General features: G+C 49.3%; 1 protein-coding gene and 1 non-coding gene across 4 annotated transcripts in view; one reads left to right on the top strand and one right to left on the bottom strand.

Moving 5' to 3' along the window:
- Positions 1-10747: 10747 nt before the first annotated feature.
- LOC140722645 (U1 spliceosomal RNA) lies at positions 10748-10911 on the bottom strand. The gene has a single exon (XR_012097703.1). It is a non-coding gene; the product is annotated as a U1 spliceosomal RNA (small nuclear RNA).
- A 3278-nt stretch (positions 10912-14189) lies between these two features.
- The window catches only part of LOC140716643 (muscle M-line assembly protein unc-89-like), a 56815-nt gene continuing 49434 nt past the window's right edge, over positions 14190-21570 (top strand). For all 3 annotated transcript variants that reach the window (XM_073029482.1, XM_073029478.1, XM_073029471.1), the window contains exon 1: positions 14190-14401. In XM_073029482.1, the coding sequence (XP_072885583.1) occupies positions 14206-14401 (196 nt within the window). In that variant the 5' untranslated portion in view covers positions 14190-14205. The remainder of the gene's footprint in view (positions 14402-21570) is intronic.

Below are 21570 nucleotides of genomic sequence, written 5' to 3'. Positions count from 1 at the left end.
TTGGGCTGGCTTAATGAAGAAGGGTTGAAGCTTTCCCTGGACAATGCCAGTTCTGCAAGTCGTCGGTTAGCTACGTTGGCCATATCATTTCGCGAGAGGGAGTGGCTACTGATCCAACCAAGATAGAGGCCGTGACCACCTGGCCGAGACCCCAGAAAGTGGGTGCTCTGCGCTCATTTTTGGGGTTCTGTGGGTATTACCGATGATTTGTGAAAGGATACACCAAAGTGTGTCACCCGTTGACTCAGCTGTTGTGTGGCTATCCCCCGGTGGGAAAGAAAAGGACAGGGGACCAGAGGCAGGACGCTGGAGGATACTGGAACCCGGCGGAACCTTTTGTCTCGAGATGGGATGATCAATGTGAAGAGGCGTTCCGATCTTTGAAAAGGGCACTGACCCAGGCCCCGTTGTTGGCTTTTGCCGATCCCCAGAAGCCATATGTGCTGCACACGGATGCCAGCCGAGAGGGTCTCGGGGCTGTTCTGTACCAGGAGCATGGCAAAGCATTGAGGCCGGTAGCTTTTGTCAGCCGAAGCTTGTCGCCATCGGAGAGAAACTATCCCACTCACAAGTTGGAGTTCCTGGCGCTGAAGTGGGCGGTGGTGGACAAGTTGAGCGATTACCTGTACGGAGCCAAGTTTGAGGTGAGAACGGATAACAATCCTCTCAATTATATTTTGACTTCGGCGAAGCTGGATGCCACAGGACATCGGTGGCTGGCGGCCTTGTCGGTATATGATTTCAGCCTGAGGTACCACCCCGGAAGCAAGAATGTCGATGCGGATGCTTTGTCTCGTCGGGAGCCGGGGGAACAGGAGAGGAACGAGGAGTGGGAGAGTGTCCCTGCCCCTGGAGTGAAGGCGATGTGTCAGTTTGCTATCACCGTGAAGGCCGAGGGAAGAGGGAGGCTGGAACGAGCCGTGGACCATTTGGGGGTTTTTGATGACGCCATACCCCTAGCTTACTGTGACCTGACCGCACTGCGGACTAAACAGTTGCCAGAACTGAGTCCGGGGGAAGTGGCAGCTGCTCAGCAAAATGACCCGGGTCTTGGCACAGTGTGGAGAGCGGTAGCGAAGGGGGATGGGGCGTTGGCTGAGAAGGCGAAACACCCATTCGTGCCTCTGTTGTTGAAGGAGTGGTCTCGGTTGAAGTTAAAGAACCAAATCTTGTACCGGGTAACAGTGCCTCCGGACCAACCCCACTGTTGGCAACTGGTCCTGCTGGAGGAGTATCGGCAGGCTGTACTCCAGGCCCTGCATGATGATTCTGGACACTTGGGGGTGGAAAAGACCTATGGATTATTCAAAGACCGGTTCTATTGGCCCCGGATGAGGGGGGACGTCGAAGAATACTGTAGGGGCTGCAGTCGTTGCATCCGGAGGAAGACCCTGCCCGCGTTGGCGGCTCCACTGTCGCACTTGCAGAGTGCGGGACCTCTGGACCTGGTGTGTATGGATTTTCTGTCGATTGAGCCTAACACCAGCAACACCGCAAATGTCTTAGTCATCACCGATCATTACACTCGCTATGCTCAGGCATTTCCCACTAAGGATCAGAAGGCAACGACAGTGGTGAAGGTGTTATGGGAGAAGTATTTTGTTCATTACGGCCTTCCCAGGCGAATCCATAGCGATCAGGGGCGGGACTTTGAGAGCCGCCTTATCCATGAATTACTGACTATGCTTGGGGTTGAGAAATCCAGGACTACCCCGTATCACCCACAGGGAGATCCTCAGCCAGAGAGGTTCAACAGGACCCTGTTGGATATGCTCGGGACGCTGGAGATTGGGCAGAAAAGCTGGTGGAGTTGTCATATTGGACAATTGGTTCACTGTTACAATTGTACTCGCAATGATGCTACAGGATATTCGCCCTATTATCTGATGTTCGGGTGGGAAGCAAGGTTGCCCATTGACTTGTGTTTTGGAGGTGAAGTGGGTGAATTACCCGGGAAGTCCCATCTAAAGTATGTGTCCGACATGAAGAGGGAGTTACAGCGGGCGTATGAGTTGGCCGAGGCGGCGGCTACCAAACAAAATCAGAGGAATAAGATGCGGTATGATCGAAAGGTGAAGTTTGTTCAGTTATTGCCGGGCGACCGGGTCCTTTTACGGAATTTGGGACTCCCTGGTAAGCACAAGTTGGCAGATCGATGGGCGGCCAGCCCCTATGTAATAGAGAGCCAGATGCCGAACCTGCCAGTTTACCGGGTGAAACCTGAGGATGAGAAAGGGCCTATCAAGATACTCCATCGGAATCACCTGCTGCCGCTGGGTCAAGCGGTGCAGGTGGATAAGGAGCCAGAGTGGGAGGTTACGCCTAGTACAAGGACTCTGTAAGGGCGCGGAGAAAGGGAAGAGCCCGCTGCTGAAGAGCGGGGACGGGTCCCTCGCCCGGAAATGGCTACCGATTCGGAAGAGGACGACTCAGATGAGTGGCCCCTGTTCCCATTCGCTGGTGCTCCAGTACCAGGAGAGGAGGCTCCTGGCCCTTCCTATACTGAATTGGGTGAGAGGAGGGAAGGTCTTGAGGGTCAGATGGAGAGGCCGCCAACATTGGTGGGAGAGAGGGTGGAGCCCGAGCGTGAGCCAGAGAGATCTCAGGTGAGGGAGGACCTCCGTGAGGAAGGGGTTGAGGGTCTGTCAGGTAGACCTGGGGTGTCCGAGACAGTGGGTTCGCAGGTGAAGAGGGAGCCCAGTGGGGCAGAAGGGGTATGGAGATCTCAGAGGATTAGGCGCCCCCCCGGAGCGGTTGACATATGTGGTACCAGGAGAACCGAGTGTGATTTCTACTGCTCTGGGTAGTTATGTCACTGCTTTCTGCACCTGGGTTGGGTTTTGTGTGTTGCAAGAAGCTTTGGGGAACTCTGGTAATGCCATGAGGGCATGACATTTGCTGGTGGGGAGAGAATGTACAATGTCCTGTGTATGTTACTCAAAATGGCTTCTTTGGTTTGTTACGAGTAGGAATGTTTCTTTGTCTGATAAGTGTTTCACTCGCCGTTGTTTCGCTTTAGAATGACTGATATGGTAATTGTATTCATTTGTTAATCAATGGGGAATGTTATTGTGTTTTGTGAGGCTGGGAACTTGGGGAAGGGGTTGCGCGGGCTGGTGGTGTGAAGGGAGTCGGGAGGGAGATGTCGAGGATGGTGGACGTGCTCTCGGAAGACCACCGGGGAGTCCGAGGTGGAAGACGTGGAAGTCGGAGGCAAGCGACAAGGGGTCGAATGGTTCGATGGTTGAGCTCCAACGAGTGCACTAACTGACTGAACTTTGATAAGTTGGCGCCTTTGGTTTTTTTCTTGTATATATATATTGTATTGCCTAATACTCTTTTAATTTTAGTAAACTCTTTAAAGTGTATTTCATAACGGTATTTGTTGTGGGTTTTATACTGTTGGCGGGCACGAGGCTTAAACTCGATTCTTACAGCACCTGCGTGTACGGGAGGTGGGGTTGGTGAGTGGCTGGATCTCCTTTTCCCCTAGACATATACCAGCCTTTTGGGTAAGTGTTACACCAGTATCCAGGTAGAGGAATCGCTTAACAAGAGGAAAATACGTTTGGTAAATGAGTTCTGCTGTCCTCCCTCCAGCTCGAGGAGACAGTGGGGGCAACACAGAAGCCAAAGGCCCCCTGCTGCAGGAGACTGAGAGCGGTAGGCTCTCCAGTCAACAGCAGCTCCGGGAAACTGGGAGTTGTACAGAAGCCTCTGGGGTACCATGAGCAGCACAGGAGCCACCAGCCTAGCTCAGAGACCCATTCCGATGCTCCCAGCTCAGAGAGGTTGGGGGGAGGTCAAATAGTGTAGGATTTTAGAGAAGAACTTGTAACTAACCCTGCCCCTTCCCAGTCACACCACTGGCATCAGCACACCTGGGGGAGCATTATCCTCAGTACCTGAACCCAGAGAAGAGCAGCATTTCACTAAAGTCATGGGGTTGACAGCTCTGGCTGAGTGACCAGGTAAGAACTGTCTCAGGCAATAATCATGGACTTAAAACTGACATCTTTGAATTTGCACAGTTTAAAGAGAATGGAGTGATCCGTCAATGCCTTACAAAAACAATGCAGATAAGCCTTCTTACAGGAGTGCGGGCTACCACACCTCGGCAGCTATTGGAAGTGATCGTGATGATGGCCCAATGTTTTTCTCTATGTTTGGTGAGGAATGATTATCTCACTTCCGGTCTGGGGATTATGTTACAGAGTTGCAGGTTTTCAATCAATCACCCTAGTCAAAGAGATGGTTGGGGCGCCTCCTGGTGGCAGACATAAAATACAGAAACACTCCGCTCCCCCTGATCAATGTATACACTTCATCCATGCAGAGTGAGCAGCTAGCTGTCTTTGAGGAGTTCCCTCCACTGCTGGTGATGATCCAGCTGGTCATCTGGCCGGAGACTGCATCGTTGATGTGGCTGGACGATCTGGTAGTGCCGACAGCAGACTGGACAGCACCTCCAGATTCCTGATGGAAATGGTTAAAACAGTAAAGCTTAGCGATGCCTTCACTACTCTGTAGGCAGAGTACAGTACAGCCATAACCCAGCTGCTCACAATCGGAGGACTCAGCCCCCTCCTGGATTGACTTCCTCATCCTGTCAGAGCCCATCACTGATGTTACGCCAGTGTTCTTGTCTGACCAATGCCTTCTGTGAGCCTCCCGTCATCTACAGGAGGACCAGAAAGCAGGCAGGGGGACGTAGAAGCTGAATGTTACTCTGGTGGTCCCAGAGAACATTAAAGAACTAAAGAGGGAATTTACAGGTTGGAGAGCCTGGAAACACTTTTCTTGATTCACTGGTGGGAAGCAGCCGGGGAGAGCATCGAGGTTCTTCATCGGCAAAGGGGAAAGCAAGGCAGTTTCAGAGGGAACTGCGTAAACTCTAGACAGGACTGCTGCGACTTCTGTAGTCGAAGCGGGCGGATGTGAGGGAGGAGTTATGAGAGGTGAAAAGTCAGCAAACCCAGCACTTTGCCAGTGGATCTTCCCAGTTCATCTTCCGATCCAGAGTCCGCACAGTGGAACAGGATGAGGCGGGCCCGTGTTTCTTCATCCAAAAGGTTCACAGATGGAGCTTTCTGTCCAAGGGCTCGAGGAAGAGGGTGGCCCTGTAGCATTCTCACAGTCAGACATACTGAGGATTTGCAAACCCTTCTTTGCTGGTCTGTATTACAAACAGGTCACAGACAGCACAAATGGTAGATGACAGCAAGCAATAGAGTCTGGACCAACCACTGATGCTGGAGGAGATGGCTGGCTCCATCCAATCCTTTGACTCAAATAGAACTCCTGGAAGCAATGGCTTACCGGTTGAGTTATACTCAGCTTCATGGGACTGGATGGGCCTGGACTTGCTTAAAGTGTACAACATTGTGCTTCTAGCCAGTAGCCAATCAGATGCCATGAGGAAGGGCATCATTACACTCAACGCACACAGAAGGGGAGAGGGATGACATCAGGAATTGGAGGCCTTCATCAATCTGCGGTTCTGGTGGCCCTCCATGGGAGATGACATCCGCAACTTTGTCTCAGCCTGCTCGGTCTGAGCTCAAGACAACAGCTCTAACCAGTCACCTACTGGTCTGTTACAACTCCTGTCTATCCCTAAGACACCCTGGTCCCACAATACCCTGGATTTTATCACCAGTTTTCCCCCATCAGATGGTAATACCACCATTGTCACAGTAGTTGATCGTTTCTCAAAGACTGTACACTTCATTCCTTTACCTAAACTCCCCTCGATCAAAGAAACAGCCCAGTTACTAGTAATGCATGTTTTTAAATTACACGGTTTACCTGTAGATGTTGTGCTAGACAGGGGCTCTCAATTCACATCCAACTTCTGGAGGGCATTCTGTAATCTGTGTGCCTCCGTGAGTCTGTCTTCAGGATTCCACCCACAGACCAATGCCCAGACCGAACGGGCCAACCAACAGCTAGAGTCTGGTCTCCCGGAACCCACCGCGTGGAGTCAGCAGCTACCCTGGGCCGAGTACGCCATAAACTCCCATCCGTCCTCATCTACCGCTCTGTCCCCTTCTGAGTGCTGATTTGGCTACCAACCCCCACTGTTTCCTGCCCAGGAGGAGGAGGTTGGCGTTCCATCTGCCGAGGCGTTCATCCGCCATTGTTAGCAGACGTGGAGGCACACTCACTCTGCCCTTCTAATGCCTCTGCTAGGATCAAGCGTCAAGCTGACCGCCATCTCTCCAAGGCCCCGCGTTACCGTCAGGGACAGTGTGTGTGGCTTTCAACCTGAGACCTGCCCCTCAAGGTGGATTCCTGTAAGCTTGCCCCTCACTTCATCGGCCCATTTCCCATTGCTAAAGTCATCAGCCCTGCTGCTGTCCATCTCAAGCTCCCCTCCACTCTCTGCCGCATTCACCCCACCTTCCATGTGTCCCGCAGCAAGCCTTTCATGAGCCACCCCCTGTGTCCTGTCCCCAAACCCCCCTCCCCCACGGCTCATCAATGGGTCAGAGGTCTTCACAGTGCGTCGACTGCTGGATGTTCATCGCCGGGGCCATGGGCTCTGGTACCTTGTGGACTGGGAGGGTTACGGTCCTGAGGAGAGTTGCTGGGTCTCTGCTCCTAACGTCCTGGACCTCTCTCTTATCAGGGACTTCCATCGCAAGCACCTGAGCTGTCTTCAGATTTGTCTGGGGAACCAAGATGGAGCGGGTCAGACGGACCACCATGCACAAGTCCCTGGACAACGGGAGGAAAAACGTCCCCAATGTTGCCCTCACCCTGATGGCCAGCTTCGTGTGTGGCTGCATCAGGTTGTGTGTGGATCCCAGGTACGTGGGCACCAAGTACCACTACGTGCCCAGGTTCTACCTGTCGCCCTGGCTACGAAGGATGGGTCTGGCCCCTTTCCCACGCAACACCCCTGTCAGCTGGTCATTGCCACCATACCTGTCCTTCGTAGAGAAGTTCTTTCAGGTCAACGCCTTTGACCACAGGGCCATCAGGCAGTGGTCAGCACGTAAGGTCCTGCGGGCACTGCAGGAGAAGGATGTGATGGACACAGTGGGGTGGTTCCCTGAGCAGACTTTCCAGTTCATCTGGCAAAATGCCTCATCGCCCCACCTCACCAACAGGCACCAAGACCTCGCCTGGCTGGCGGTGAGAGGGGCCCTCCCAGTCAGATCCTTCCTGTACGCCCGGAACGTCGTCTCCACACCCTTCTGCCCACGGGAGGGCTGCAGTGAGGAGGAGTCGGTGACCGACCTCTTTGCACACTGTGGGTTCGCGGAGAAGGTGTGGAGGAAGATGGAAGGGGCAGTGTCGAGGTTCATCCCCAGCAGCTGCGTAACAGAGAACTCTCTGATCTATGGGCTGTTCCCGGGGACGCACACCGAGACCAACATCCGGTGCTGCTGGCAAATCATCAACTCGGTTAAACACGCTCTTTGATCGGCCCGAAACTTGATGGTCTGCCAGCACACGGAGATGTCCGTGGGGGAATGCTGCCGACTGGCACATTCTCGGCTGCAGGAGTACGTGCTGAGGGACGCACTCAAACTTGGTGCAGCCATCGCAAGTGGGGAAGGACCACAGTCTAGGGTTCTTCTCCCGTGGGAGTTGAGGGGTAGGGGGTTGGGGGTATACCCCCTGAATGTAAATATGAAAGAACGAAGTGCCACGTGGGTGGCAAAACTTTTGAACTTTGAAAATGTAAAGACAGTAATGGTGCCAACTGTAAAGAATTGAAAGTCTTTGAATGGTTATTGTATATAATTTTATTTTTGAATAAAGTATATTTTGTTTTCAAAAAAAGCGGTTAGCTCGCTGCATTGTTCACAGTTTATGTGGACAGTGAGAAGGACCGGGAGGTGTGTCGGACCTCGGTCTCGGTCTCAAGCGGTGGAACAGATTTGTTCGCTATTCCTGCCTGTGGTCAGGAAGCAGCACTAACCTCACCCCACCACCTCTACCGGCGTCTCGGTGTGTCCCCGACCCACCTCCTCCTCTCCCAGTGTCTACACTGACCTCACCCCACCACCTCTACCGGCGTCTCGGTGTGTCCCCGACCCACCTCCTCCTCTCCCAGTGTCTACACTAACCTCCACCCCACCACCTCTACCGGGGTCTCGGTGTGTCCCCGAACCCAACTCCTCCTCTCCCAGTGTCTACACTAACCTCCACCCCACCACCTCTACCGGGGTCTCGGTGTGTCCCCGAACCCACCTCCTCCTCTCCCAGTGTCTACACTGACCTCATCCCACCACCTCTACCAGGGTCTCGGTGTGTCCCCGACCCACCTCCTCCTCTCCCAGTCATACACTAACCTCACCCCACCACCTCTACCGGGGTCTCGGTGTGTCCCCGACCCACCTCCTCCTCTCCCAGTGTCGACACTGACCTCACCCCACCACCTCTACCGGGGTCTCGGTGTGTCCCCGACCCACCTCCTCCTCTCCCAGTGTCGACACTGACCTCACCCCACCACCTCTACCGGGGTCTCGGTGTGTCCCCGACCCACCTCCTCCTCTCCCAGTGTCGACACTGACCTCACCCCACCACCTCTACCGGGGTCTCGGTGTGTCCCCGACCCACCTCCTCCTCTCCCAGTGTCGACACTGACCTCACCCCACCACCTCTACCGGCGTCTCGGTGTGTCCCCGACCCACCTCCTCCTCTCCCAGTGTCTCTACACTGACCTCCACCCCACCACCTCTACCAGGGTCTCGGTGTGTCCCCAACCCACCTCCTCCTCTCCCAGTGTCTACACTGACCTCCACCCCACCACCTCTACCGGGGTCTCGGTGTGTCCCCGACCCACCTCCTCCTCTCCCAGTGTCTACACTGACCTCCACCCCACCACCTCTACCGGCGTCTTGGTGTGTCCCCGACCCACCTCCTCCTCTCCCAGTGTCTACACTGACCTCACCCCACCACCTCTACCGGCGTCTTGGTGTGTCCCCGACCCACCTCCTCCTCTCCCAGTGTCTACACTGACCTCACCCCACCACCTCTACCGGGGTCTCGGTGTGTCCCCGACCCACCTCCTCCTCTCCCAGTGTCTACACTAACCTCACCCCACCACCTCTACCAGGGTCTCGGTGTGTCCCCAAACCCACCTCCTCCTCTCCCAGAGTCTACACTGACCTCACCCCACCACCTCTACCGGGGTCTCGGTGTGTCCCCGACCCACCCCCTCCTCTCCTAGTGTCTACACTGACCTCACCCCACCACCTCTACCGGGGTCTCGGTGTGTCCCCGACCCACCCCCTCCTCTCCCAGTGTCTACACTGACCTCCACCACAGCACCTGACACTTTTTGTTTCACGGCTGTGTTTTTTTTCCAGTTATGAATCTTTGTAAACTGTAGCTGTGTTTGGAAGATCCAAACAGGGAAGATTTACTGAGCTATTGTGGAGAAGGGTTGTATATTTATTTAATTTAGAGATATCGCACCGAAACATGCACTTCAGGCACACTAGCCCTCACTGCCCAATTACATTACACCCATGTGACCAGTTAACATACTAATTCATATGACTTTGGAATGTGGGAGAAAACTGGGGTGCCTGGAGGAAACCAATACATAGAAACATAGAAAGCCTTCAGCACAATACAGGCCCTTCGGCCCACAATGCTGTGCTGAACATGTACTTTAGAAATTACCTGGGGTTACCCATAGCCCTCTATTCTTCTATGCTCCAAATACCTATCCAGGAGTCTCTTAGAAGACCCTATTGTATCCATCTCCACCACCATGGCAGCTCATTCCCCATATTCGCCACTCTCTGCATAAAAAAACTTACTCCTGGCATCTCCTCTGTACCTACTTCCAAGCACCTTAAAACTATACTATCACAGTGCCAGGGGTTCAATTCCTGCTGCTGTCTGTTAGCATGTTCTCCCCATTGCATCATCAATGGGGATGGGAGAGGTTCCGGAGGATTGGAGGTTTGCACAAGTTGTTCCCTTATTCAAGAAAGAGTGTAGAGATAGCCCAGGAAATTATAAACCAGTGGTTGGTAAGTTGATGGAAGAGATCCTGAGAGGCAGGATTTATGAACTTTTGGAGAGGCATAATATGATTAGGAATAGTCAGCATGGCTTTGTCAAGGGCAGGTCGTGTCTTAGGAGCCTGATTGAATTTTTAGAGGATGTGACTAAACACATTGATGAAGGTAGAGTAGTAGATGTAGTGTATATGCATTTCAGCAGGGCATTTGATTAGGTACCCTGTGCAAGGCTTATTGAGAAAGTAAGGAGGCATGGGATCCAAGGGGACATTGCTTTGTGGATCCAGAACTGGCTTGCCCACATAAGGCAAAGAGTGGTTGTAGATGGGTCAACACTACTGAGTTAAGTATTGTATGTAATTAGTTTTGCTACAACAAGTGTATGGGACATTGGAAAAAAGTTGAATTTCCCCATGGGGATGAATAAAGTATCTATCTATCTATCATATTCTGCATGGAGGTCCATCACCAGTGGTGTGCCTCAGGGATCTGTTCTGGGACCCTTACTCTTTGTGGTTTGCTTACTAGGACAGTGGAACATGTACAAAGAACTAATTTTGCATGTTTTTCATGCAAGACCTGAATATGTAATGTCACCTCCACGGATGCTGCCCAACCCACAGTGTTCCTCTAGCCATTTGGTTTTATTTTGGCTCCACACTTCCGTCATTTGTATTGTCAACTTTTATTTCATTTATGTCTGCAAAAAGACCGAATTGGTGTATTGAGGGCTGCAAATTTCTCATAACAAAAATCAGGGGAGAGCACGAACGCAGTCCCCCACTACCACAAATTTTGCAGTCGAGTATCCCGCATTTGGGGACATCGCAGGCGTCAGCACACCCGGAGTGCAATGGGATAGCCTCGTCCTGGAACCTCGGCCGTCTTGATCACCGACAGTTCCCTGCCAGGTAAGTATGCTTGTAAACCCCTCTCACACCCGACCAAATCCACATATCACTCCTTAACATTAACACGAGCCACAATTTTAAAACTTACACTGTTTTCACAAAAGGCAAACGTTCGAGAAATAAATGTAGCTCCACATTTTACTTTTCCAGTTTGTTATAAACGAATGCTACTTTTCAGCATTTCATATTTTTTGTTTCGCTCTGCTATTTACATATCTTCCCGAAAAGGAAGGAACCCCTCTGACCTCTGACATGCTGATGCAATTACTGTACCAAGAAGGCGCTGTACGGCAGCGGCTTGCATTTCACAAGGAGTTTGAGGAGACTTGGTATGAGATCAAAGACTCAAGTTTCTACACCGGTATCATAGGGAACATTCTGTCTGGAGGGGCCGCTGCATATGACCGGGGAAAAGGCTGCAGAAAGACACCCCCCCCCCCCCCCCATTAATAAGACCAGAACGGGGTAACATTTAGCAGTGAAATGTGTGAAACAAACAGCGGATATGTGGAGGGAGAGGACTAAAGAAAGTGTCCCGGGTTGCTGAATCAGTTAACGGCAGCGCCCGGGGTGAGCGAACTGAGTTATAAGTGCTATCCTGTCAAGAAGGGGCAGTGTCGAGGTTCACCCCCGGCAGCTGCGTAACAGAGGACTCTCTGATCTACAGGCTGTTCCCGGGGACGCACACCGAGACCAACATCCGGTGCCGCTGGCAGATCATCAACTCGATCAAAGACGCTCTTTGGTCGGCCCGAAACTTGATGGTCTACCAGCACACGGAGATTTTTTTTATTAAACAAAATATACTTTATTCAAAAATAAAATTATATACAATAACCATTCAAAGACTTTCAATTCTTTACAGTTGGTATCATTACTGTACATTTTCAAAGTTCAAAAGTTTTGCCACCCACGTGGCACTTTGTTCTTTCATATTTACAATCAGGGGGTATACCCCCAACCTCCCACCCCTCAACTCCCATGGGAGAAGAACCCTAGACTGTGGTCCTTCCCCATCGGGCCCTTGCGGTGGCTGCACCGAGTTTGAGTGCGTCCCTCAGCACGTACTCCTGCAGCCGAGAATGTGCCAGTCGGCAGCATTCCCCCACGGACATCTCCGTGTGCTGGCAGACGGGCGACGTAGTGGTAGGTGGTGCCCACGTACCTGGGATCCACATACAACCTGATGCAGCCACACACGAAGCTGGCCATCAGGGTAAGGGCGACATTGGGGACGTTTTGCCCCCGTTGTCCAGGGACTTGTGCATGGGTGGTCCTTCTGACCCGCTCCATCTTGGATCCCCAGATGAATCTGAAGACGGCTCGGGTGATTTCCGAGCTGAAGGAGCAGCGGACTGGCCACACCTGCGCCAAGTACAGCAGCCCTGAGAGCACCTCACACCTGATGACCAGGTTCTTGCCCGCTATCGAGAGGGAGCGCCCTCCCCACAGCCCCAGTTTCTGTTTCACCTTGGCAGTCCGCTCCTGCCAGTTCTTGTTGCACGCCTCGGCCCCTCCGAACCATGTCCCCTACACCTCCAGGTGATCAGCCCTGATGGTGAAGGGGACGCTGGATCGGTCGGGCCAGTTGCCGAAGAGCATGGCTTCGCTCTTCGTGCGGTTGACCCTGGCCCCCGACGCCTGCTCGAACTGTTCGCAGATGCTGATCGGCCTGCGAACTGACCTCAGATCGGAGCAGAAGACGGTGACATCGTCCATGTACAGGGAGGTTTTGACTTGGGTCCCTCCACTACCTGGCAGCGTCACCCCTCTTACGCCCCCATCCCTCCTGATGGCTTTGGCAAAGGGTTCAATGCAGCACACGAACAAGACAGGGGAGAGTCCAAAGGCCCATAACACGTTTATCAACATTTCACCCACTCTCTCCCCGTCAAGTCTGCGTGATACGTCTTGACGTTTGACGCAGGAGAAATTGAAACACCTCCCGTCAGTCCCATCACATGATAGTTATGGACCAACATCATTAATGCCTCACTTGTGTAAACTTATGATTACAGAGCGGATGAATTATATTTTGGAAAAAGGTGTGATATAGCGTTTTATCAGCGCGGTTTTCGGAAGGGTAGAATGATATTGATTCAGTTTTATGTTTGGAAGATGATATTAGGAAAGCACAGGTAAATAAAGACGTTGTGATAGAGTAAGTATTCTTTGATATAGAAAAAGCATATGATATGTTATAAAGGGAGGGTATAAATTATGGAAATTGGGAATGAGAGGAAAGCTATATAAGTTTTTTCCAAGCCTTTTATTTGGATGGTCTATGCAGGCATAGGTAGGAAAGGTATACTCGGGCTTCTATGAGATAGGGAATGGGACTCCACGAGGCAGTATTTGTAGCCCTTTATTGTTTAACATTGATGATACTTTCTCTGAGATAGGTACTGGGGTGGGTTAATCACTTTTTGCAGGTGATGGAGCTTTATATATCAGAGGAATAAATTCAATTTAACCGTACACAGGATACAATTAGCAATTAATAAGATCGAACAGAGGGTAAATAGACGGGGGTTAAACTTTCAGTAGCTAAAACAAGTTATATGTTTTACAAAGAGGATCAATAGACATGCACTTAATTTGAAATTATATGGTCAAACTCTTGAAGAAGTGTCAGTGGTGAGACTTCTTGATCTTGAAGGGAATGAGCTGGTTGATTGTTTGGCCAAAAAAGCTGTTAAAAGTTCATCTGTGGATATAGACCTTCCATTTAGCAAATCAGAAGCTAAGGGATTGGTGGGGATAAGATTTAGGAAATTATGGCAAGACATGGTATAAAAGGCATAAGGGGAGATACAGTACCTTGAGTACATAAAACTTGGATTGATGGGAGAAGGGGGAAAGACAAGAAGGGAAAGAATTACATTGACTCGACTTGGAATTGGGCATACTATGCTTAATTATTCCTTGTATCTTGTTGGAGAACACCACTTTGGGGTATGTAGGTTTTGTCATCATCATTCTGAAACAGTTGAACATATTATTTTACAATGTGAAGCATATAAGGTTGAAAGAAAGCCAATGCAGGCTGCACTACTAGCTTTTTCACTTAAAAACTTTGTTATGGAAGCGAATTTAATTCACTATAATGTCTTTCATTATTTATCATTTATAGGGCTTTTGGGGGTAATTTAGTTTTCATTTGTTGAAGCACCAGTCGGGGTTTATTTCTCAACTCTCTGTACCACACTCCAGTGCAGCTGGTGGAGGTAGCGGTAAGGCAACTTTAAATTGGACTCCTGCCATTAAAGTCAGATGAGCAAGGTCGCGTCGTCACTTCCTACATGGCCGCAGGGCCGTGGTGTTTGCGCGTTTTTCGCTCTGGTTGCGGATTGTTGTTGGGGAGCAACTGCGGTTCGGTGATGAATTTGTTTTTGCTACCTCTCTTGCTGCTGCTGTCGTCCGTGTACATTGTGTTTAGTGGTGCCGACACACATTTAAACGTGAAACGGAGCGCTGCATATCCAAGGCCAAACGCAGGTATGCCGCAGTCCGGGACCTCTGGTATTTTCCGCGCCGGCGGAAATGCACGGGGTGGGGGAGACAGCAAGCAGTTCGGCCCAGCATGATCATTCTTGGTTCATTCTGTTTGTGCGTTCTATTTTTACATGAGAATATTGTCAGGGAGAATACTGTGGTACTTAAGGGCGAAGAACGGAGGTATGTTTTTACCCAGAAAGGCTGGATATGTTTCAGGGAAACTTTTGTGACTCATTCATTAAACTATCTCTGGTGCTTAGTCATCATTTTGATGGCAGTTTTTAAATGAATGAACTTTATTTTGATTTAAAATATTTTTTGATGGCAGTGTTGTGTACAAACGGAAGCCTGATGTGGTTGCCTTCACTTTCCTATTCACTTAGTGAGAGGTTCGGATAGCTTGGTATTTGTCATTATTTTTTCAGTGTTTGGAAATGAGGCTGTGCTTTCTTGGCTAACATAGAAATCTACAGCACAGACTCTTTGGCCCACAATGTTGTGCTGACCATGTAACCTACTCTAAAACTGCCTAGAATTTCCCTAGTGCATAGCTCTTGTCTTTTTCTGAGCTCCATGTACCTGTCTAAGAGTCTCTTAAAAGACCCTATTGTATCCACCTCCACCACCATCACCAGCAGTGCATCCCAGCATCCACCACTCTCTGAGTGAAAAACTTACTCCTGACATCCCCTCTGTACCTACTTCCAAGCACCGTAAAACAATGCCCCCTCCTGTTAGTCATTTCAGCCCTGGGAAAAGCCTCTGGCTATCCACATGATCAATGCCTCTCATCATCTTATACACCTCTATTAGATCACCTCTCATCCTTCATTGCTCCAAAGGGAAAAGGCCAAGTTCACTCAACCTAAGCTCCGTTCCTATCTAAAAGTCTTTTAAAAAGATCCTACTGTATCCACCTCCTCCACAGTCGCCAGCAGGGCATTCCATGCACCCATCACTCTGTCTGGAAAAACCAACCCCTGACACCCCCTCTGTACCTTCTTCTAAGCACCTTAAAGCCGTACCCCCTTGTGTTAGTCATATCAGTCCTAGGGAAAAGCCTCTGGCTATCTAAACGATCAATACCTCTCCTCATTTTATCATACTGCCGGCAAATCATCAACTCGATGAAAAACGCTCTTTGTTCGGCCCGAAACTTGATGGTCTACCAGCACACAGAGATGTCCGTGGGGGAATGCTGCCGACTGGCACATTCTTGGCTGCAGGAGTACGTGCTGAGGGACACACTGAAATTTGGTTCAGCCACCGTCAGGGCCCGGTGGGGAAGGACCATGGTTTAGGGTCCTACTGTGGGAGGGGTCGGGTGGCGGGGAGTTTGCCCCCCAACAATGGTGGGTAAAGATGAACCAACAGTGCCTGATGAGTGGCTGAAAGTGTGGAAATGTACAGAATGTAGCGGAAATGTCTGTAAAGGATTGAACATCATTGAAAGGTTCATTGTAAATAATTTTATTTTTGAATAAAGTATTTTTTGTTAATAAAAAAAAAATCAACCTCTATCATCCTCCATTGCAGCAAGGAGAGAATGCCAAGCTCACTCAACCTATTTTCATAAGGCACACGCTCCAATCCAGGCAACATCCTTGTAAATCTCCTCTATACTCTCTCTATAGTATCCACATCCTTCCAGTAGTGGGGTGATCAGAAATGAACACATACTCCAAGTGGTGTCTAATTAAGGTCTTGTATAACTTTATCATTACCTCACGGCAATTGAACTCAGTCCCACGGTTGATGAATCCCAACACACCATATGCCGTCTCAACAACACTGTCAACCTGCACAGCAGGTACATGCTCCATGAACATGGACCCCAAGTTCGCTCTGATCCCCCACATGCCAAGAGTCTTACCACTAATATTCTGTCTTAAATTTGACCTACCGAAATGAACACTTCACACTTATCAGGGTTGAACTCCCATCTGCCACTTCTCAGCCCAGTTCTGCTCCCTATCAATGTTGCGTCATAACTTGACAACTCTCCAGATGATTCACAACACCACGAACCCAGCAAACTTGCTAACCCACTTCTTCATCCAGGTCATTTATAAAAATCATAAAGTGAATGGGGTCCCAGAACAGATCCCTGCAGAATACCACTGGTCACTGACTTCCATGTAGAATATGAACCATCTGCAACCACACTTTGCCTTCTGTGGGCAAGCCAATTCCCAGGCTATATTAATTAATCCATGCTCGAAGTTCATCGGCCTTGTTTATGATACTCCCTGCTTTAAAATAGACACATCTCAAACCATCGGGCTAAGTGCATTTTTGCTTTCTCGTTTGTTTATCCTTCCTCACAAACTCCCTACAAGCTGCCTGTACTTGTGCTCCAACCTCCCCATCCTCTGCCTCTTCACTTCAGTTCCCAACCCCCTTTAAATCTATTTTACATCCTCCCCAATAGCATCAGTAAACCTCCCCGCAAGGATATTGGTCCCCCTAGGATTCCAGTGCAACCTGTCCTTTTTGTACAGGTCATACCTGTCCCAGAAGACATCTTGATGATGCAGAAATCTGAATCCCTGGCCCCTGCTCCAATCCTTTAGCCACACGTATATCCGCCACCTCATTCTATTTCTGTCCTCACTGTTGCGTGGCACGGGTAGCAATCCCAGGATTATTACTACTTTTGAGTTCCTGCTTCTCAGCTTCCTCCTTAACTCCCCGTATTCTGTTTTCAGGATCTCCTCCCTTTTTTACCCATGTCATTGGTACCAAAACGTACCACGACCTCTGGCTGCTCACCCTCCCATTTCAGGATATTGTGGACGCAATAAGAAGCATCACGAACCCTGGCACCTGGGAGGTGGCAGACTACCATCCATATTTCTTTTTTGCGCCCACAGAATCTCATATCTGTCCCCCGAACTATAGACTCCTGTATTCCTGCTGCCACCTTCTGTTCCCTACCCTTCTGAGCCACAGGGCCAGACTCGATGCCAGAGGCACAACCACTGTTGCTTCCCACAGGCAGGTCGTTTCTTCCCCCCACCGCCCCCAACATTACTTAATATGGAATACTTGCTGTTAAGTGGGATGGCCACAGGGTTGCTGTCCACAACCTGACCTTTCCCTTCCCTCTCCTGGCAGTCACCCACTTATCCGTACCCTGTGTCCCAGGTGTGACTACCTGAGTTCACTGAAAGCAGCACCCCAGGTAGACAGGAAGGCCAGTGGTCTGCTTATCTTCGTCGGTCAGGACACTGGCTTTTGGAGTCAGGAAATTTTATTGCAGTTTAAGGCATTGATGAGGCTGTACTTGGAGTACTAGGTCCAGTTTTTGTTACATGAAAGACTACTGCCAGGGCAAAGAGGTTCTGATTTGCAGGGAGAGGTTGTGCTGGCTAGAACGTATTCCTTGAAATGTAGAAGATTGAGGGATGCCTTGTGTATATCTGTCATGATTTTAGCTATCTGAATGTTGGGTGGATGCATATGGCCTTTTTCCTGGGAAAAGAGAATTAAAAAAAAAACTAGGTGGATATGTTTAAGCCAAGTGATGAAAGATTGAAAAGATACCTGAGGGGCTATTTCACTCAGACGATAGCTGTCGGAGAAAGTGGCTAAGAGAGGTACAGCAACATTTAAGGTTTTGGGTCCGTACATGAATAGGAGGGGTTTAAAGGAATTACAAATCAAATGTGGGCGAATGAACCTAAGTGAACGGGCATCCTAGTTGGCATGGGCCAGTTGGGTCAAAGGGCAGCGCAACATGCTAGGGCTCTACAATGCACTGTTCAGCTTGTCACCAGGCTTCCAGACAGCCCTTACACCCTCTGCCATCTCCTCCTTGGATATGGCCCGGGGAAGGGGAACGAGCTGACTCTGTCCCTCTGAGAGGCCTTGTATCCAGTTAGTGCTCAGGAAGCATTGGCCAGATCTCCTGAGGAGCTCTGGCAGGAGGTGATGCTGTGGTTGGAGACCCATCTTCTGTCAAAGCTTTGAGGCTTTGTTACACTTTGTATATGTTTCTAAAGCAGAATTATTCTTTTAAATTTTAATTTTATGACTTGATTTATAAATTGATTTATCTTTAATTTCATGCCATTTTAAAATTAAAAGTGGATTTAAAGTACATTAAGAAGTTACTGAAATAACATGAAGTGAGGCAGCTGTGACTGCAGTTGTCTTGGGCAAGGGCAGCAAGCTGAGGCTCTGGTACAGGTTTGTGAAAGCCTGGCAGAGATTAACCTGCAAATGGCTAATTTTTTCCACAAGTTATAGGAGCAGAATTAGGCCATTCAGCCCATCAAGTCTGTGCTGCCATTCCATCATGGCTGATTTATTATCCCCCTCAACGCCACTCAACCCCATTCTCCTGCTTTTTGCCTATAACATTTGGTGCCGTTACTAATCCAGAACCTATCAACCTCTGTTTAAATATACCTCATGTCTTGGCCTCCACATCTGTCTGTGGCAATAATTCCAGAGATTCACCGTCATCTGGCTAAAGAAATTCCTCCTAATCTCTGTTTCATTCTGAGGCTGTACTCTCTGGTTGTAGATTCCCAGGCTATAGAAAGCATCGTCTCCACACCCACTCTATGTAGGCCTTTCAATATGCAGTGAGATTCCACTTGCTCTCTTCCTCCCACCGCCCCACCACCAATTGCCCTAAAGGGATTCTGTTCCTCGCTCCTCTGTTCATTTGTTGGTCTTGTTGGTGTGTCTCTCCCACTGCTATGACCCTAATCTGAAGAATTCCATCCTTCAGCATGAAGTTTTCACTTTTCATTCCATTGTTCACATTTTAAATGTCCTTCAGCAGAATCTCTGTAAGTGTTTCAATTTAGGATTGTTCTCTTTCCATCAGAGAATTCCTCCTGCTTCAATCTACCATTGCTGTCATTCCAATTGAGAGTTTGCCTCATTTGTAAAGTCTCTGTAATGTTCCAATATACAGTAACATTCCCATATGCAAATGTAAAACATTCCATGGAATATTCGTAGCAAGTACTGTGCATACTATATTAGATTAAACTAGACTTTCATTAAATGCTATTGCTGGCTCCTCTTAAATGTACTCTCATTTTAAATGCCCCTTTGCAGCTTGGATTTTCACTATGTAACTCTTCCCTGGCACGTCTCGTCCTCCAGCCTGATTTTTTTTTTGTCACCCCAAATCTCTGAAGTTCCTGCTGACTTCCCTCAGCTTTGTCCTGAACCTTGCATCATTCCATGCCTCCTTCTATTACTATCCAGAAGCCTTTGCCGCTATCCATCCTCGGTGTTACTTTCTCTGGTACCTTCCCTGGAAGTTTCATACCAGTTGATCAGTGTTCCTTTCAACATTGCATGGTGCCATATACAGTTCATATTAACATTTAGATTTGTGGTAAGCCTCTCCACAGGTAAGCTATCTAAAAGGAAAGTCATAAAGGAATTCAGACCTTTCTGTCATAACCGGTCCTAGCTGACTCATTGCCCACCCAATATACCGTGTGGCTCCCACTGCGTCCCAATTTCCTGCATTTGGCGCATATTCTGGTAAGATCTGCCTCTCCATGTACCTTAAAGTTCCTCTTAAATGATACTATTGCATCTGACTCAACCACTTCCTCTGGCAGCTCATTCTATATATTTTGCATGGAAAAAATTGTCTGTCAGATTACCTTTAAATCTTGCCCCTCGTTGGACTCTCCTACCCTGGGGAAAAGACCATTACCCTTTACCTTATGTATGCTCTTCCTAACTTTAAATACTTATTTGAAGTCATCTTTCATTCTTCTATATTCCAAGGAATGAGGAACTAGCCCAATTATCTCCCTCTAACTCAAGCCCTCTAGTCTTAGCAACATCCTCGTAAATCTTCTCTTTATGCTGTTCAGTTCAACCACATCCTTCCTATTTCAGGATGCCAGAAACTGTACACAACACTCCAACTTGTAGAACTGCATCATTACATCTGCTCCCACACTCAATGCTCTATCTGATGAAGGCCAGTGTGCTAAACACCTTTTATCATCACGCTCTCTGCCTGTGTTTTTGCTTTCAATAAACTATGCACTTGAGTTTTCATTACACTCCCATTCGTAGTACAAGACTTTACAAAATGCGTCATCTCATACTTACCTGTATTGAAGTCCATTTGCCACTACTCTGGCCGGTTCCCCAACTGATCATGGGAAGGTATATGAGAATCTTCCCTTCTGAGACATGGGCAATATTATTTTGCCAACTGTCCTGTGATCAAGAGTGGTTGAGTTACTGTTTGTAAATCAGGAGAGCCATACTGGCCTTCAGGAAGAGAGTGATTGGCTTGCTTCAGTGGCATCTGCTCCAGACTTGACAATTAAGGTTAAAAATAACGCTGGTCTAATATGTGTAACTGGTCTCTCACCAGCAATGCAACCCCAGCAAATTCACAGGTGAAGTGCTGCCTGACCTGGACGGACTGTTTAGGTCCCAGAATGGAGGTGAGGGAGGTGTAGCACTTTGGCCGCTTGCAGGGATGTGCCGTGAGGAAGATCAGTGGGGAGGGACGAATGGACAAGGGAATCACGGAGGGAGTGATCCCTGCAGAAAGTGTGTGTGGGGTGTTGGGGAAAGGTAAAGATATGTTTAGTGGATGGAGGAAGTTGCAGAGAATGATGTGTTAGATGCAGAAGCTCACGGGAGGTTGGTAAGGACGAGGAGCCCTGTCACTGGTTAAGGTGGTGGGAAGATGGGGAGATAGATGAAGCTAAGTGAGGATGAAGGTAGGTGGGTGGGGGAGAGGAATGATGTGATGGGTGGAGAAGGTAAAGGGCTGAATAAAAAGGAATCTGATAGGAGAGCAGAGTGGGCCATTGGAGAAGGGGTTGGGGATAGGCAAGTGAAGAGAAGAGGTAAGAGGGGAACCAGTATGGGGAAGAGAAAAAGAGAAAGGGGGAGGGAGGAGGAATTACCAGGTGAGAGAAACTAATGTTCTGGTTGGAGGTAATCCAGATAGAACAAGAAGTTTTCCTCCTCCAATCTTCAAAAGGCCTCTTCGTGGCAATAGTGGAGGCCATGGATCGAGTGGGAAGTGAAATGAAAATGGTTTGCCATTGGGAAACCCTGCCTGTTGTGGATGGAGCGACGGAGACTGAAAGGTCTCACTGCACACTCCCAGTATTCTGCTTGTTCCTGAAAGACAACCTGCATGCAAACAGGCCATTTCC

Source organism: Hemitrygon akajei, chromosome 2 (genome assembly GCF_048418815.1).
Source record: "Hemitrygon akajei chromosome 2, sHemAka1.3, whole genome shotgun sequence".
Classification (NCBI taxonomy): domain Eukaryota; kingdom Metazoa; phylum Chordata; class Chondrichthyes; order Myliobatiformes; family Dasyatidae; genus Hemitrygon; species Hemitrygon akajei.
This window is presented reverse-complemented; position numbering and strand designations above follow the sequence as displayed.